The sequence below is a fragment of the Triticum urartu genome, chromosome 7 (assembly GCF_003073215.2).
Source record: "Triticum urartu cultivar G1812 chromosome 7, Tu2.1, whole genome shotgun sequence".
NCBI classification, from domain to species: Eukaryota; Viridiplantae; Streptophyta; class Magnoliopsida; order Poales; family Poaceae; genus Triticum; species Triticum urartu.
The window spans coordinates 96672552-96692269 of record NC_053028.1 but is presented as its reverse complement, the minus strand read 5'-3'; the positions used below and the strand labels follow the sequence as shown (position 1 = coordinate 96692269).

General features: G+C 40.9%; 1 protein-coding gene across 2 annotated transcripts; it reads right to left on the bottom strand.

Annotated features, from left to right (window-relative positions):
* Nucleotides 1-12745: 12745 nt before the first annotated feature.
* On the bottom strand, nucleotides 12746-19063 carry LOC125521774 (two-component response regulator ORR22-like). 2 transcript variants are annotated; one of them, XM_048686838.1, is made up of 6 exons: nucleotides 18257-19063; nucleotides 17588-17740; nucleotides 17079-17462; nucleotides 16883-16959; nucleotides 14729-15786; nucleotides 12746-12842 (listed from the first exon to the last, which is right to left on the bottom strand). In XM_048686838.1, the coding sequence occupies exons 1-5, from the start codon at nucleotides 18408-18410 to the stop codon at nucleotides 14827-14829; spliced, it is 1728 nt and encodes a 575-aa protein (XP_048542795.1). In that variant the 5' UTR covers nucleotides 18411-19063; the 3' UTR covers nucleotides 12746-12842; nucleotides 14729-14826. The 2 variants fall into 2 exon arrangements, with proteins under 2 accessions (XP_048542795.1, XP_048542794.1); XM_048686837.1 differs by lacking the exon at nucleotides 12746-12842 and adding an exon at nucleotides 13986-14553.
* Nucleotides 19064-19718: the final 655 nt, after the last annotated feature.

Genomic DNA, 19718 nt, shown 5'->3' with positions numbered 1-19718 from the left:
TCCGAATCATGTTATCAATTTCCGCATTTTATGATTATGAAATTTGGCAAATGGATGTAAAGATTGCATTCCTGAATGGATTTCCGGAAGAGGAGTTGTATATGATGCAACCTGAAGGTTTTATCGATCGAAAGGATGCTAACAAAGTGTGTAAGCTCCAGCGATCCATCTATGGACTGGTGCAAGCATCTCAGAGTTGGAATAAACGTTTTGATAGTGTGATCAAAGCATATGGTTTATATAGACTTTTGGAGAAGCGTGTATTTACAATAAAGTGAGTGGGAGCTCTGTAGCATTTCTAATATTATATGTGGATGCCATATTGTTGATTGGAAATGATATAGAATTTTTGGATAGCATAAAAGGATATTTGAATAAGAGTTTTTCAATGAAAGACCTCGGTGAAGCTGCTTATATATTGGGCATCAAGATCTATAGAGATATATCAAGACACTTAATTGGACTTTCACAAAGCACATACCTTGATAAAGTTTTGAAGAAGTTCAAAATGGATCAAGCAAAGAAATGGTTCTTGATTGTGTTACAAGGTGTGAAGTTGAGTCAGACTCAATGCCCGACCACTACAAAATATAGAGAGAAAACAAAAGGTGTTCCCTACGCTTCAGCCATAGGCTCTATCATGTATGCAATGATGTGTACCAAACCTGATGTGTGCCTTGCTATTAGTTTAGCAGGGAGGTACCAAAGTAATCCAGGAGTGGATCACTAGACAATGGTCAAGAACATCCTGAAATACCTGAAAAGGACTAAGGATATGTTTCTCGTTTATGGAGGTGACAAAGAGCTCATCATAAATGGTTACGTCGATGCAAGCTTTGACACTGATCCGGATGACTCTAAGTCACAAACCTGATACGTGTTCATATTGAACGGTGGAGCTGTCAGTTGGTGCAGTTCTAAGCAAAGCGTCGTGGCGGGATCTACATGCGAAGCGGAGTACATAACTGCTTCGGAAGCAGCAAATGAAGGAGTCTAGATGAAGGAGTTCATATCCGGTCTAGGTATCATACCTAGTGCATCGGGTCCAATGAAAATCTTTTGTGACAATACTGGTGCAATTGTCTTGGCAAAGGAATCCAAATTTCACAAGAGAACCAAGCACATCAAGAGACGCTTCAATTCCATCCGCGATCAAGTCAAGGAGGGAGACATAGAGATTTGCAAGATACATACAGATCTGAATGTTGCAGACCCGTTGACTAAGCCTCTCTCACGAGCAAAACATGATCAGCACCAAGACTCCATGGGTGTTAGAATCATTACTGTGTAATTTAGATTATTGACTCTAGTGCAAGTGGGAGACTAAAGGAAATATACCCTAGAGTCAATAATAAAGTTGTTATTTATATTTCCTTATATCATGATAAATGTTTATTATTCATACTAGAGCTGTATTATTTGGAAACTTAGTACATGTGTGAATACATAGACAAACAATGTGTCACTAGTATGCCTCTACTTGACTAGCTAGTTGAACCAAAGATGGTTAAGTTTCCTAACCATAGACATGAGTTGTCATTTGATTAACGGGATCACATCATTAGAGAATGATGTGATTTACTTGACCCATTCCGTTAGCTTAGCATTTGATCGTTTAGTATATTGCTATTGCTTTCTTCATGACTTATACATGTTCCTATGACTATGAGATTACACAACTCCCGAATACCAGAGGAACACTTTGTGTGCTACCAAACGTCACAACGTAATTGGGTGACTATAAAGGTGCTCTACAGGTGTCTCCTATGGTATTTGTTGAGTTGGCATAGATCGAGATTAGGATTTGTCACTCCGACTGTCGGAGAGGTATCTCTGGGCCCACTCGGTAATGCACATCACTATAAGCCTTGCAAACAATGCAACTAATGAGTTAGTTGTGGGATGATGTATTACGAAACGAGTAAAGAGACTTTCCGGTAACGAGATTGAACTAGGTATTGAGATACCAACGATCGAATCTCGGGCAAGTAACATACCGATGACAAAGGGAACAACGTATGTTGTTATGTGGTTTGACCGATAAAGATCTCCGTAGAATAAGTAGGAACCAATATGAGCATCCAGGTTCCGCTATTGGTTATTGACTGGAGATGAGTCTTGGTCATGTCTACATAGTTCTCGAACCCGTAGGGTCCGCACGCTTAACGTTCGGTGACGATCGGTATCATGAGTTTATGTGTTTTGATGTACCGGAAGTATTTCAGAGTCCCGGATGTGATCACGGACATGACGAGGAGTCTCGAAATGGCTGAGACATAAAGATTGATATATTGGACGGCTATATTCGGACACCGGAAGGGTTTCGGATGATCTCAAAGAAAACTGGAGTGCCGGAGGGGTTACCGGGACCCCCCGGGGACTAATGGGCCTTAATTGGCCCTAGTGGAGAAAGAGAGGGACCGGCTAGGGCAGGCCGTGCCCCCCTCCCCTTGAGTCTGAATAGGACAAGGAAGGGGGGCGGTGCCCCCTTGCTTTTCCCCTCTCCCACTCCTTCCTTCCCCCTCCTAGTGGGACTAGGAAAGGGGAGTCCTACTCCCACTAGGAGGAGGACTCGTCCTCTTGGCACGCCCTCCTAGGGCCGGCTGGCCTCCCCCCTTGCTCCTTTATATACGGGGGCAGGGGCACCCCATGACACACAAGTCGATCATTGATCTTTTAGCCGTGTGCGGTGACCCCCTCCACCATAATCCACCTCGGTTATATCGTAGCGGTGCTTAGGCGAAGCCCGGCGTCGGTAGCTTCATCAACACCGTCATCACGCTGTCGTGCTAACGGAACTCTCCCTCGAATCTCTACTAGATCATGAGTTCGTGGGACGTCACCAAGCTGAACGTGTGCAGATCGCGGAGGTGCCGTACGTTCGGTACTAGGATCGGTTGATCGTGAAGAAGTACGACTACATCAACCGCATTGTCATAACGCTTCCGCTTACGGTCTACGAGGATACGTGGACTACACTCTCCCCTCTCGTTGCTATGCATCACCATGATCTTGCGTGTGCGTAGGAAATTTTTTGAAATTACTACGTTCCTCAACAATTGATACCTTGGTTCTCAAAAACTGAGGGAAATACTTACGCTACTTTGCTGCATCACCCTTTCCTCTTCAAGGGAAAACCAACGCATGCTCAAGAGGTAGCAAGAAGGATTTCTAGCGCCGTTCCCGGGGAGGTTGCACCAAGTAAAGTCAAGATTTTATCTCCCATCAACAAGCCATTTCTGGCGCCGTTGCCAGGGAGATTTACGCACAAGTCAAGACATACCAAGTACCCATCACAAACTCTTATCCCTCGCATTACATTATTTGCCATTTGCCTCTCGTTCTCCTCTCCCTCACTTCTAAAAAGATTTTCAAAAACCTATGACTTTTCTTCGCCTTCTTCTCGTATATATCTTTGTTTGTGTTTCCATGTGCCTTCCATTTGCTTGCATCTTTGCTTGCTAGAAATCTATTGATATGGATCCACTTAAAGTATTCTACTTGGATCATCTTCAATCCTTATGCGCTCATGCTGAAACCCCAACTAGCCTAGTTGATGGGAAATCTTTAAATGATCATGCTCATTTTGTGCGTCACTGTTTGTCTGAAAAAGGGAGACTCTTATGGGATCAAATAAACAGATTGCTGTGTTATGCTTGGATCTTTGTGAAATTTATGATTTTACTTGTTGCTCTAAGAACCCTAAAAAACACCTCCCCTACCTATGTGATTTAATGATAATGAAATTATATCTTCTTATGCAAAGGGTGTTTATAGTTACTATGATATTGAACAAATTGAAGAATTTGTTGCTTTTAAGGGTGCTTATGAAGTTGCTTCTTTGATTGAAAAGTATGATATTACTCTCTACGAATATGAAAATCTTGACACACTTAAATCTTGCTATGAAAACTATGCTCATAATGTCTATGTCAAAGAATTTATTGAAAGAATGATCGCTGCTTCGGAAGAAAATAATGATATGCATGAATCTATAGATAATTATGATTCCAATGATTTGATTGAAATATCCCTTGATGAACATGATGCTTGCTATTTTTGTGGCCATGATGCCAATATTTGTGAAGATGAATTTGCTATAGTTCCTTATGTTAAACATGAGATTGTTGCTATTGCACCCATACTTGATTGTTCCTTCGATGAAAAACATGATTGCAATGATGTTACTATAAATTCTATTAACGTCAATTGTGCTAATAATATGCAAAACCCTAAGCTTTGGGATGCTAGTTTTTCTATAACTACTATTTGTAGCAATGATCATGATTGGGGTGATTCTTCTTTTGATCTTGAAAATTTATTTAAGCCCCATGATGAATATGAGATTGATAATAGTGTTTGCAATATTACTGAAAGTGGATTTGGAAGAGTGTCAACTTTAGATCCCACATATTTGGAGAATGTTCAATCTTATGAAATTTTTGATAAAGGTGGGTTTGGAGAGGTCATGACTTTATTAATGTTAATCCCACTATTTTGGAAGAGTGTCAACTTTGCATGCATGTGGATTGTGTTGAAAATATTTTATGTGATAGCTATTTTGTTGAATTTTCTTATGATCCCACATGTAATTATTATGAGATAAGAAAATATGATTGTAGAAATTTTCATGTTACTAAATTACCTCTCGTTATGTTGAGATTGCTATTGTTTCTTTCTACTTCCTTGCATATGCTAGTTTTTGCTTGTTATGATAATTTGTTTGCCTATAAGATGCCTATGCATAGGAAGTATGTTATATTTAGATGTGTTTGTCATGTGTTTCAAGATTCTCTCTTTGTGCTTCAATTCTTGTCTTTCATGTGAGCATCATTGAAATTAGCAATGCCTAGCTAGGGGCATTAAACTATAGCACTTGTTGGGAGGCAACCCAATTTTATTTTTTGTTTCTTGTTTTTTGTTCCTGTTTAGTAATTCATCTAGCTTATGTTTAGATGTGGTTTTATGTTTTTAATTAGTGTTTGTGCCAAGTAGAACCTTTGGGAAGACTTGGGGGAAGTCTTTGTGATCTTGCTGTCAAAAACAGAAACTTTAGCGCTCACGAGATTTGCTGCCATTTTTTTACTGGAGAGTGATATTAGGTTGACTCTTTTTGCAGATGATTAATAGACAAATTCCTCACGTACACCAATTTATTTCATAATTTTTGGGGTTACAAAAGTATTCGAAACCTACAGATTACTACAGACTATTCTGTTTTTGACAGATTCTGTTTTTCGTGTGTTGTTTGCATATTTTGATGAATCTATGTCTAGTATCGGGGGTTATGAACCATAGAGAAGTTGGAATACAGTAGCTTCAACACCAATATAAATAAAGAATGAGTTCATTACAGTACCATGAAGTGGTGGTTTGTTTTATTATACTAACGGGGCTCACAAGATTTTCTGTCAAGTTTTCTGTTGTGGAGTTTTCAAGTTTTGGATAAAGATTGGATGGATTTTGGAATAAGGAGTGGTAAGAGCCTAATATTGGGGATGCACAAGGCACCCCAAGGTAAAATTCAAGGACAACCAAAAGCCTAAGCTTGGGGATGCCCCAGAAGGCATCCCCTCTTTCGTCTTCATCTATCGGTAACTTTACTTGAGGCTATATTTTTATTCACCACATGATATGTGTTTTGCTTGGAGCGTCTTGTATGATTTGAGTCTTTTATTTTTAGTTTACCACAATCATCCTTGCTTTACACACCTTTTGGAGAGACACACATGAATCGGAATTTATTAGAATACTCTATGTGCTTCACTTATATCTTTTGAGCTAGATAATTTTGCTCTAGTGCTTCACTTATATCTTTTTAGAGCACGGTGGTGGTTTTATTCTATAGAAATTATTGATCTCTCATGATTCACTTATATCATTTTGAGAGTCTTATAGAACAACATGGTAATTTGCTTTGTCTATAAAATTAGTCCTAATATGATAGGCATCCAAGATGGGTATAATAAAAACTATCATAAAAAGTGCATTGAATACTATGAGAAGTTTGATACTTGATGATTGTTTTGAGATATGAAGATGGTGATATTAGAGTCATGCTAGTTGAGTAGTTGTGAATTTGAGAAATACTTGTTCTAAATTTTGTGATTCCCGTAGCATGCACGTATGGTTAACCATTATGTGATGAAGTCAGAGCATGATTTATTTATTGATTGTCTTCCTTATGAGTGGCAGTCGGGGACGAGCGATGGCCTTTTCCTACCAATCTATCCCCCTAGGAGCATGCGCATAGTACTTTGTTTCGATAACTAATAGATTTTTGCAATAAGTATGTGAGTTCTTTATGACTAATGTTGAGTCCATGGATTATACGCACTCTCACCATTGCTAGCCTCTCTAATATCGCGCACCTTTCGCTGGTATCATACACCCACCATATACCTTCCTCAAAACAGCCACCATACCTACGTATTATGGCATTTACATAGCCATTCCGAGATATATTGCCATGCAACTTTCCACCGTTCCGTTTTTATGACACACTTCATCATTGTCATATTGCTTTGCATGATCATGTAGTTGACATTGTATTTGTGGAAAAGCCACCCTTTATAATTCTTTCATACATGTCACGCTTGATTCATTGCATATCCCGGTACACCATCGGAGGCATTCACATAGAGTCATATTTTGTTCTAGTATCGAGTTGTAATCCTTGAGTTGTGAGTAAATAAAAGTGTGATGATCATTATTATTTGAGCATTGTCCCAAGTGAGGAAAGGATGATGGAGACTATGATTCCCCCACAAGTTGGGATGAGACTCCGGACGAAAAAAAAGAGAGAGAAAAAAAGAGAAAAATGAAAAAAAATGAAAAATGAGAGAAAAAGAGAGAAGGGACAATGTTACTATCCTTTTACCACACTTGTGCTTTAAAGTAGCACCATGATCTTCACGATAGGGAGTCTCCTATGTTGTCACTTTCATATACTAGTGGGAATTTTACATTACAGAACTTGGCTTGTATATTCCAATGATGGGCTTCCTCAAAATACCCTAGGTCTTCGTGAGCAAGCGAGTTGGATGCACACCCACTTAGTTTCTTTTTGAGCTTTCATACACTTATAGCTCTAGTGCATCCGTTGCATGACAATCCCTACTCACTCACATTGATATCTATTGATGGGCATCTCCATAGCCCGTTGATACGTCTAGTTGATGTGAGACTATCTTCTCCTTTTTTTGTCTTCTCCACAACCACCATTCTATTCCACATATAGTGCTATGTCCATGGCTCACGCTCATATATTGCATGAAGATTGAAAAAATTTGAGAACATCAAAAGTATGAAACAATTGATTGGCTTGTCATCGGGGTTGTGCATGATTTAAATACTTTGTGTAATGAAGATAGAGCATAGCTAGACTATATGATTTTGTAGGGATAACTTTCTTTGGCCATGTTATTTTGAGAAGACATAATTGCTTTGTTAGTATGCTCGAAGTATTATTATTTTTTATGTCAATATTAAAATTTTGTCTTGAATCTTTCGGATCTGAACATTCATGCCACAATAAAGAAAATTACATTGAGAATTATGCTAGATAGCATTCCACATCAAAAATTCTGTTTTTATCATTTACCTACTCGAGGACGAGCAGGAATTAAGCTTGGGGATGCTTGATACGTCTCCAACATATCTATAATTTTTTATTGTTCCATGCTGGTGTTAAACCTACTTTATTACAACTTCTCTATGGTTCATAACCCCCGATACTAGCCACAGATTCATCGAAATAAGCAAACAACACACAAAAAATAGAATCTGTCAAAAACAGAACAGTCTCTGTAGGTTTCGAGTACTTCTGTAACCCTAAAAATTCTGAAATAAATTGGTGGACGTGAGGAATTTGTATGTTAATCATCTTCAAAAAGAATCAACCTAATCGCTCTCTCCAGTAAAAAAAATGGCAGCAAATCTCGTGAGCGCTAAAATTTCTGTTTTTTACAGCAAGATCGCAAAGACTTCCCCCAAGTCTTCCCAAAGGTTGTACTTGGCACAAACACTAATTAAAAACATAAAACCACATCTAAAAAGAAGATAAATGAATTATTTATTACTAAAAAGGAACAAAAAAGAAAAGAAACAAAAATAAAATTGGGTTGCCTCCCAACAAGCGCTATTGTTTAACGCCCCTAGCTAGGCATTGATAATTTCAATGATGCTCACATGAAAGACAAGAATTGAAGCACAAAGAGAGCATCATGAAACACGTGAAAAACACATCTAATTCTAACATACTTCCTATGCATAGGCATCTTAAAGGCAAACAAATTATCATAGCAAGCAAAAACTAGCATATGCAAGGAAGCGGAAAGAAACAATAACAATCTCAACATAATGAGAGGTAATTTAGTAACATGAAAATTTCTACAATCATATTTTCCTCTCTCATAATAATTACATGTGGGATCATAAGCAAATTCAACAAAATAGCTATCACATAAAATATTTTCAACATGATCCACATGCATGCTAAGTTGACACTCTTCCAAAATAGTGGGATTAACATTAACTAAAGTCATGACCTCTCCAAACCCACCTTTATCAAAAATTTCATAAGATTGAACATTCTCCAAATATGTGGGATATAAAGTTGACACTCTTCCAAACCCACTTTCAATAATATTGCAAATACTATTATCAATCTCATATTCATCATGGGGCTTAAATAAATTTTCAAGATCGAAAGAAGAATCACCCCAATCATGATCATTGCAACAAATAGTAGTTATAGAAAAACTAGCATCCCCAAGCTTAGGGTTTTGCATATTATTAGCACAATTGACATTAATAGAATTTATAATAACATCATTGCAATCATGCTTTTAATCAAAGGAACAATCAAGTATGGGTGCAATAGCAATGATCTCATGTTTAACATAAGGAACTATAGCAAATTCATCTTCAAAAATATTGGCATCATGGCCACAAAAATAGCAAGCATCATGTTCATCAAGGGATATTTCAATCAAATCACTCGAATCATAATTATCTAAAGATTCATGCATATCATTATTTTCTTCCGAAGTAGCGGTCATTCTTTCAATAAATTCTTTGACATAGACATTATGAGCATAGTCTTCATAGCAATATTTAAGTATGTCAAGATTTTCATATTCGTAGAGAGTAATATCATACTTTTCAATCAAAGAAGCAACTTCATAAGCACCCTTAAAAGCAACAAATTCTTCAATTTGTTCGATATCGTAGTAACTATAAACACCCTTTGCATAAGAAGATAAGATTTCATTATCATTAAACTCACATAGGTAGGGGAGGTGTTTTTAGGGTTCTTAGAGCAACAAGTAAAATCATAAATTTCACAAAGATTCCAAGCATAACACAGCAATCTGTTTATTTGATCCCATAAGAGTCTCCCTTTTTTAGACAAACAGTGATGCACAAAATGAATATGATCATTTAAAGATTTCCCATCAACTAAGCTAGTTGGGGTTTCAGCACGAGCGCATAAGGATCGAAGATGATCCAAGTAGAACACTTTAAGTGGATCCATATCAATAGATTGCTAGCAAGCAAAGATGCAAGCAAATGGAAGGGACATGGAAACACAAACAAAGATACATATGGGAAGAAGGCGAAGAAAAGGCAAAGGTTTTCGAAAATCATTTTAGAAGTGGGGGAGAGGAAAACGAGAGGTGAATGGCAAATAATGTAATGCGAGGGATAAGAGTTTGTGCTGGGTACCTGGTATGTCTTGACTTGGCATAGATCTCCCCGGCAACGGCGCCAGAAATGGCTAGTTGCTGGGAGATCAAATCTTGACTTAACTTGGTGTAAGCCTCCCCGGCAACGGCGCCAGAAATCCTTCTTGCTACCTCTTGAGCATGCGTTGGTTCTCCCTTGAAGAGGAGAGGGTGATGCAGCAAAGTAGCATAAGTATTTCCCTCAGTTTTTGAGAACCAAGGTATCAATCCAGTAGGAGATTACACGCAAGTCGCCTAGTACCTGCACAAACAAACAATAACCTCGCAACCAACGCAATAAAGGGGTTTTCAATCCCTTCATGGTCACTTACGAGAATGAGATCTGATAAAGACAATTAGATAAATATTTTTGGTATTTTTATGATATAGATTAGAAAATAAAGATTGCAAAATAAACAACGATAGAAATAGCAAGTTGATAGGAAAATAATATGATGGAAGATAGACCCGAGGGCCCTAGGTATCAACCCAAAGCTAAGCACTTCTCCCATTGCAAGAAAGATTAATCTAGTAGGCCAAACCAAACTGATAATTCGAAGAGACTTGCGAAGATATTAAATCATGCAAAAAAGATTTCAGAGAAGAATCAAATATTGTTCATAGATAATCTTGATCATAAACCCACAATTCATCGGATCTCGACAAACACACCGCAAAAAGAATTACATCGAATAGATCTCCAAGGGAATCGAGGAGAACTTTGTATTGAGATCCGAAGAGAGAGAAGAAGTCATCTAGCTAATAACTATGGACCTGAAGGTCTATGGTAAACTACTCACACATCATCGGAGAGGCTATGGTGTTGATGTAGAAGCCCTCCGTGATCGATTCCCCCTCCGGCGGAGCGCCGAAAAAGGCCCCAAGATGGGATATCACGGGTACAGAAGGTTGCAGCGGTGAAAATTGGGTTTCGTGGTGCTCCTGGATGTTTTCGGGGTATATGGGTATATATAGGAGGAATAAGTACATCGGTTGGAGACGTCCTCCTGCCTCGTGGCCACCTCGCTTCTTTCTTGACGTCCACTCCAAGTCTCCTGGATCACGTTTGTTCCAAAAATAACTCTCCCAAAGGTTTCATTCCGTTTGGATTCTGTTTGATATTCCTTTTCTGCGAAACACTGAAATAGGCAAAAAAACAGCAATTTGCACTGGGCCTTTGGTTAGTAGGTTAGTCCCAAAAATAATATAAAAAGGTATATTAAAGCCCATTAAACATTCAAAACAGATAATATAATAGCATGGAACAATAAAAAATTATAGATACGTTGGAGATGTATCAATGCCCCGGACATAGTCGTGTCGCATGGGGGCGAGGGGATTGTTGGGAGTTTGAGAAGTCAAAGGGGGATTCCACAATCAATGCGGCCAAGCATAGAGAGACAACCGAGAATTACTGGAAAATACAGACATAATATGAACAAAATGACTTGCAGACAATTCAAAAAAATATTCTTCAAATAGTTCACCTAAATTATCAGTTGTATTTATTATTTTCCCCTTGGTGGATCATTCATAAAATATGTTGTTCATAAGTTTCTTGGCTTCTTCACTCCAATTGGTGTTTGCGCCAAGGGTGCAACGCGTCATCTAGTAAGTATAATTTAGGCATATGTGTTAGATGGAACTCTACATATATGATGATTAAGTCACTTCCCCCGGACAAAGATGCTTTCGTGGGATTTTGTTAACGCAAATTATGGAACACAACTAATCACTGCTGAAAATTGGCATGTTGCTCAAGTATTGACTATGTTTTCGAAGATGTTTTATGATGCAACAATTTCTTTGTGTAGGGTTTATTACCCCACATCTTCATTAATGGTACATAATATTTTAGAGATTCTTACTCGCATGAAATCATACAAAAATGATAAAATTTTACTTGAAGTTATTGCACACATGAAAGTTAATTATTGGAAAGAAACTCCTATGTTGTATGCATTTGTATATATTTTGGGTCCTAGGACTAAACTTGACGGGCAAGGATGTACTAGTTGCGCCCGTAAGTGTAGATTCTTCTTCTTTCACCAATGTTAGTGATAAGCTTTCTGAAGTTTACAATAAGTACGAACAAAAGTACGCCAAAGTTCGGATGCAAGCGCCTCCACTAGAACCAACTGCAGGGAAAAAGTAAGGAGCATGGAGCAAGATATTTGATTCTTCCTCCTCTGTCTTGTGCTCTTCCATAGGAGCAGCAACGCGTGGCGGGGAGTTAGTGAAGTAGCTCAACAGCGAGAAAAACAACTTTGTTGATGGTGACGATGATGATTTCAATATATTGTGGTGGTGGCATGACCACAAGCTTATATATCTGGTGCTTTCCATATTAGCACGAGATGTGTTACCAGTATGCGTGTCAGCGACATCATTGGAGTATATTTTCAGTCTAGCTGAAAGAATACTTCAGGAGAGAGGAACCAGTCTCACCCTGATGAAAACACTAATGACCGTGAAAGATGAAGACTACCAGAATAAAAAGCCCAACACACCGCTGATAACAAAGAACGACAACCCACATTGCAAAATCTTGTCATTCAGAAAGAAGAATTAGAAGAATAGTTGTAGTCTTTGTAAATTTTCTTTTTCTTTTTTTCTTTTATTATCCTTTTGTAATTTGGAGTGTGGCTTTGTGCTCATTTTCCTTCCAAGAATGAAAGATTTCAATGAGACGACTACTAATAAAGCTCAAGTTTATCCCATATGACACTTTGGCCCTGTTCGGTAGTCCGCCTGCTCCAAGAAATACGAGGATCTGTGGAGCGGGTGTTTCCCTGCTCCTTTATTTTCAGCTGAAACTACCCCCGCTCTGGGAGTGGAGTTCTGGAGTGGTGAGACTCCGAACAGGCCCTTTGCCTCATTTTTATTTTTCTGTAGTTTTCCTGTATTTTTTCAGATTTGTTTTGAATATTTTAAGTAATCGGGTCAGAAGAGGCCCATAAGGGATAAACATGTCACAGGCGGCACGTTTAACTAATGTGTCATATCGTTTTTTTTAGGGGCTTGAAATCAGGAAGACGTGCTGGCCCGGCCCGGCCTGGCCTGTTGGCCAGGTTTGGTCAGTACTTTTAACAGCCCAGCATCGCCACAGCACACCTACATACTACAACAAATGTACAACTCTCAAGATACCATTATGCACACGTAGAGTTGATGATTTTTGGGGCTGGCATGAAGAAACCAATGGAAAATTCAGTGTCAGGAGTGCATACCGTATGATATTGAGGACAAAAATTCATCGGGAAGCTTGGCTGAACGAATCTGAAGGTTCATCACATGTCCAGCATGAGAGTAAGCAGTGGAGCAGCATATGGCATATACAAGTACCGTCTAAAGTACGAATGTTCATGTGGAGACTCGCGAGACAGTCTATGCCTACTGGCGAGCTCCTGCACCACCGCCATATGTCATCAGAGTTTACCTGCAATCTCTGTGGGGCAAGGGACACTTGGAGGCATGCTCTTTTCACTTGCCCGATGTCCAGTAGTGTCTGGGCATTGGCGCCAGAACACCTCGTCGAAATCTTGGCCCAGGAGGAATGCTCTAATGAATGGTCCAAGGATTGGTTGTTTCACATACATGAAATAATGACCAAGGAGGACTTTGTGGGGACAATTGTCACGGTGTGGGCAATATGGAGTGCGCGGCGCAAGGCGATTCATGAGGCTATTTTCCAGTCACCGGTGACAGTGAACGGCTTTATCACAAGGTTGATTTCTGAGCTACAAGTAGTCCATACGCCGAAGACAAGGACGGCTACCGCAAGGGCACCCAGGCCGAAGCAGTGGCAGCCACCACTGGCGAACTGCGCCAAAGTAAACGTTGACGCGGCGGTTTCTCGTCATGGAGGCTACGGGGCCGTAGGAGCTATCAGTCGTGATGCAACGGGCAGTTTTTTGGGAGCTTCAGTGCTAGCTTTTAGACACATTGCCGACCCTCAAGTGCTTGAAACCCTGGCTGTGCGTGAGGCACTTGCCCTTTCAGATGATCTTTACCTAAGGCGGATTCATGTGGCCTCGGACTGCAAAGGAGTAATAGAAGATATCCAGAAGAAGAATGTTCCTAGTTATGGAGCAATCATACACGAAATCTTAGATCATTCAGCGTCATTTGAATTTTGTACTTTTAGTCATGAATTTAGGAGCTCAAACTTTGAAGCTCATAATCTTGCAAAGCATGCACTCTCTCTTGGAGGTGGCCGCCATGTCTGGTTAGGCCATCCCGGAGATCTTCCACCCGTCCCTGTAAACATTGTGACGACTTAATAAAGTTTTGCAAGTTTGTCTAAAAAACAAATGTACAACTGTACAACACTTCTCAAACCAGCCTTAGACAGTCACACATGCTCACGTGGACGCTTGTACTTGTCTCAAAAAAAAAGCCTAAAAAAACTTGTCTCAGAAAAAAAAAGGCGGACGCTTGTACAGGACAGTCTCCTCCTGGAGCTCAGCCCGGGCGCCGCTCACCAGCACCCACACCTCGGAGATCTTCTCGACGGCGGAGCCAAAGAGGTCGACAGTGGTGAACGCCCGTGACGTGGGTGGCGCCATCCTTCCGGTGGCGATCGTCTCTTTCGCCGGTGGTGATCGTGGAGCTGCTCCTTTCTTCCGCGGGCCTTAACCCTAGGCACGACGGCTCCGTTCAGATATATGGTCTGGTCGTTGGATCCGAAGGCGATCATCTATCCTCCTGAGGCATCCCCTGTAGGCTAGGCTCTCTTTGCTGGTCGGATATCGCTTGCTCCAGGCCTGCAGGACTGGGAAAGAGGTAGCTAGAGGGGGAGTATCGTCATGACATGCGGGTTCTCCTGTGTTGAAATCAGATAATGGGTTCAGAAAAATCACCATTGAGATTCTAGGATTATTGGTTACTGGGCTTAGTTTAGTGCAAATTATTTGAAAGGAAAGATGGACTATCAGAAGTAGTGAAATTTTGAGTGGAAAAAGGCGATATAAAAGTTAAAGAATAATCGAGGTTCTTACCACTTTTATTATGGAATTGAGAAGGCCATCAAAGTTGCAGCTGCTAGAATTGACCCACCCTGCAGCTTCGAAGTTCCCAAATCGTCCATATCGGTCTGTTAATGTTCAGGCACAATGGCACCACCATCATAGCTAAAACCTCCACTGTTCAGTCTTTGGTCTTGTCTCATTCCATCCATTCTATGTCTAGAGTTGCTTGCAACTCCAAACTGCAAGTATTTCGAATGTCGCTCCGTATCATGAGGGAGCAGCAGTGTACTACCAGAAGAACTGGCTCCACATCTGGCATTGTTGGCTGCTATGAGGCTCTCAGAAGGGCAAACACCAACAGTCATTCTTTCTGAAAATATCCCCTTTTGGTCCATGTCTTGTTCTTCAGCGGCAAAGCTAGCATCCGGTTTTGTCGCGACAGCGCCATCGAACGAGACGTGCAACGGTAACTTGTCAATAGAAAATCCATCACCAATTGGAAGAGCACCCTGCTGAGACCTTTCAAGCAGCCCTGAACTTGCAGTTTGTATTCCTATAGATGGATGGGCTCCAACTTTGATATGTGGAGTGCACTCCAAAAGATCTTCTGGTGGTAGTGAACTGCTTGTAATTCTCTGGAATGTGCTAGACATAGTGCTGGCCAGAGCACCCCTGGAAAAGACAGAGCACAGATCATTGGTTTCTTGATGGATCCACCTCTGCCCAAGTGACGACGATGCGGTCAAGCCTTGCGTTAGATCTGCCTGTTGGTTGTCTTGTGAGCTCACAATGTTAAATTTGATTGTATCGCCGGCGCAATGACTTATTGCACCATTGCTGCTATCACACTGAATTGCCTTGGAAGGAACAAAGTCCTGAAGCCCAAATGCTGCTGCACCAGCACCACTCAGCAGTCCATGTGGATTGAAAGATGGAAGACCAGAAGAAGGGGCAAAAGGTTGATGATAACTATGAAGTCCTTCAAATGCTCCCATGTGCAGAAAGGGGTCTCTGCCTCCAAAGGCAGCAGCAATGCTGGCTTGTTGTGATGCCACAGCACTTAGCCGTCTGAGGTATAGCCTGTACTTCTGCATTGGCACATATAAAGTCAATCGCAGATCACAATCGCATATGTTTCATGCATGAGATATAGTATAATCATAAGAGTTCTAGAAAATAAGACCTATAATCAGAGATAACCACTCTCTGGTTTGGCATCGAAATTCTTGCGGAACTGCTACATAAAAGCACTACAGTATATATTAACATCTGACGAATTTTCTTAACTTTTAATGTAGGCTTGTTAATAACTTTTCTATATGTCAATGCATTGTCATGCATAGCTTTTGCAGTTTTATTTTTAAAATATAACAAAAAGGTGTACAGCACGGTTTACATAGTTTAGTTTTTTTTTAGGTAAACATAGTTTAGTAAGCTGGACACGGCGGCAGGGGCAGATCTAGAGGGTGGACAATGAACAATTTTACAACTGGCCCATTGGGCTAGATAAGCCACTGAGCTGTGTCAAGTGTCTTCCTTCTATATTTTTTTTCCTTCTAGACGGTTTATATAAAACTGAAACAATGTAGCCAAAATACTACATTAAACTTGTACAGCAGTACATACCAAAATGCTACATTGAACTTGTACAGCTGTACTACCGAAATACTGCATTAAACTTGTACAGCAGTACATACTAATTTATGTCAGATCCAATCTACTAGTGAGGAATAATATGAGCAAGCAGCTATTCACATTAGATATCTCCTTCTTCAGGTTTCCTGAAAGATTCAGTATAGCTGAACAGAATGTTTCTTGCATATGTTTTGTTTCCAGACCAGCTGAACTCATTTTGAATGGACACCAGGAGCATGTTAACATATTTGTTAAAAAGGGTAGCACAAATAACAGTTGTATGTATACCAAAATACTATTTATGTTTTGTTTCCAATCCATAATACCAAATTAAGCTCTGCTCTACTCTGCTCCGCAGTTAACGGTTGTTTGTTAGCCCTCTTAATTTTAACACAGGAAAACAAGGCCACTTTGCAGACAATTTTATCAAAAGTTCTGCAAAAGTTTTCTCTCTGTGCATCACAGGCTCATGAATCATGAATGGAAGAGATAACAATCCAATAGCTAAAGTTAAAGGTGGTGATGGAAGTAAATGCCGTGCTGCCGTACCTGCAGATGACTCGCAACATTTTCCCTGGTGAGCTTCTCCACGTTCATAAGCTCGAGTATTCTTTTAGGTACAGCCTCTGCAAACAATCAGCGAGAGAGAAAGGACACAAGCATAAATGGGTTTGCTGTAGCCTGCAAGAACATTTAACAGAAAGCAAAAAGGCAACGTGGTGACTGGTGAGGTGTTTTTTCTTACTGTCGATCCCGAGCTGGTTGACGGCAGCGACGAACTTCCGGTGCAGCTCCACTGACCACACCACCCTCGGCTTCTTCGACGCCGCGGCGTCGTCGTTGTCCTCGCCTTCGTCTTCCTCCTCGCTGTGCAGTTCCTTCCTCTTCCTGCTGGCCCTGTTGCTCTGGTCAGACGACCTGTGGCTGTCACAGATCGCCTGGCCGAGCCGGTGGTATGAGTCCTTGCAGAAATCAAGATTGTTCGGCTCACGGTTGCAGAATTTTCTCCTCACAACGTGCTGCCACACGTTCCGGAGCTCTTCGATGCGAACGGGTTTTAGGAGATAGTCACAGGCACCATGAGTTATCCCCTTGAGCACAGATTTAGTCTCTCCGTTCACCGATAACACTGCTTGAGTTGAATGGTACGTACTTCATTAGCACCCATCCATATTTTAATTTAACACATGGGACTTCATTAGCATTACTCAACAACAACATGTACCATGATTATAGAGGAACTTGTGGACTTACTGATGACGGGGAGGTCCATTTCGAGCCCGACGAGCTCGAGGAGCTTGAAGCCGTCCATGTCGGGCATGTGGACGTCACTGATCACCAGATCAAACATGTCCTTGTTCTCCCTTAACAGCCTCAGTGCAGTAGCAGCTTGGTTGGTGGTTGTTACTGTTAAAGAGACAACATGTGCTCTTATATCAGCTTACAATTGTTGAAACTTGAAAGCAGAGGATGCATAACAACTACTCCCTCCCTTCGGAATTACTCGCCCAAAAAATAAATGTATCTAGATATATTTTAGTTGTAGATACATCCATTCTTGTGACAAGTAATTCCGAACGGAGGGAGTTACATATATGTCGCATCACATTGCGAGAGTGTTAAACCATCTGTAAAATTTATGTCTGTAATATGCAATTCAGAACATAGCAAATTGTTTTATACTCTGCATGTGACAACTCTTGCAGTTTCAGAAGCATTTAAGCAAGAGTAATTACTAGTGCACTATATAGTACAGTATGCAAATAGCAGAGCAAATGTTCTCTAAAAATAGCAGAGCAAACTCTCTGGAATAGCATAAGTAACATCAGATGACTGATAAGTGAAACTACAATTAATTAGTAGCTGCAGAATGAAGTTTCTTCAAAAAAAAATACACACAATGAAGTGCAAGCAGGCTCTGACCATGATACTGGCAGCGGCGTAGGAGGACCTCCAGAACCTTGAGGCACACGGGGTCATCGTCGACGGCGAGGACCCGCATGCCGACGGGGAACTGGTCCCTCTCCCTCTCCATCAACCCCTTCCTGGCCTCCATCATCATGTCGGCCAAAAGCATCCCAACCTCTCCCAATTCAGAGCAACTAGTACAATGGAAGCACCTCCTACCTAGCCCTAAAGACAGAAACCCCCAACTGAACCAATCCCCAGAAAGAACGAGGACTAGGTGGACACAACCGAGCCAGCCCTGAGAAGCTAGTGGCGGGTAAGGAACTTCCCTCAAGCGCTCGACAACAGCACCACCTGAATACAACAGAGGGGAAAGCTAGAGCCGCAAACAATCTTGAACGGAAATTACTCCGGGAACAAGAGAAGATCAGAGAGGAAAAAACTGCAGGTGGATTTGGATTCCGGCGGCGACGAGACGGGAGGAGATGCCTTCAGGAACGAACCCGCCGCAGGGTCTCCATCGTTATTGAGGCCGGGAAGAGGTTGGGAAAGCAAAAGGCCAAAGGAGAGCAAGGACACAAAACAGAGAGGAAAAAAGAAAGGCAGAGACAGACAGTGACACTCCAGGTGACGAAGCGAGCAAGCAAGCCCTGCCCGTGCTCTCAGCTCAGCTCAGCTCAGCCACACCAAGCAACCGAGCAGGCAAAGCGAGAAGGGGAAGAGGAAGAAGAAGCCAAACCACCGCAGCAGCAGCAGCACGCTTGGTGAGGTGGGGAGCGGTGTTGTTTGGGGAGGCGGAAGGGGCGAGCAGTGCAGAGCGAGATGGCGATGGAAAGCAAAGTTTTGGACTGTTGGTGGCTGATTTTATAGGGGTCAGTCAGAGTGGGAGTGGTGACAAGTGACAACTGATAAGGCTTGCAAATGATGCAAGACTACGAGAGGAGCCGTCGGACCCACACAGGCCACAATCTTCAACTGACAAGGCTTGCTATGGTTGTTTTTCACTCATGATGCAAAATGATGATCCGAGAGAGAGAGATACTCAAATGCATGATGTCCGGGAACAATTTCGTGGTGTTCAGACATCTGAGGAGCTCTTGGCAACAAAGCATAATAGGGTCTGAATAATGCATTTTTTCAAACTTTCTCACTGGCCTAAATTTTGTATTTTTACTAAGGGCTACTCATATGTCCAAACACCATCAAATTTGTCACGGACATCATGCACTCGACCATCATGCATGCCAATTATTTTTTGAATTTTTTGCTACTTCTTTTGATTTTAATACTGTCCATGCCCGAGAACCAATCCCTGCATCGGAAGAATATATTTTTAAGTTTGAGTATATTTAAAAAATTGCACTAAATTCAAAATTATGGATACTTTTGAAACGTATGGTTTAAAAAAATAATGGTTTTAAATTTACAAAAATTAAAAAGTTCAAGATTTTTTTAAAAAAAACTACGAACATCTTTT

What these genes read in the sequence shown, in the direction of transcription:
- LOC125521774 (XM_048686838.1), bottom strand. Translation starts at nt 18,410, where the DNA reads ATGCTTTTGGCCGACATGATGATGGAGGCCAGGAAGGGGTTGATGGAG. An exon ending in CAACCAGCTCGGGATCGACA is followed by an intron (nt 16,960 to 17,078) that starts GTAAGAAAAAAC and finishes GATTGTTTGCAG; the next exon opens with AGGCTGTACCTAAAAGAATA. An exon ending in ATGTTGCGAGTCATCTGCAG is followed by an intron (nt 15,787 to 16,882) that starts GTACGGCAGCAC and finishes GTGCCAATGCAG; the next exon opens with AAGTACAGGCTATACCTCAG.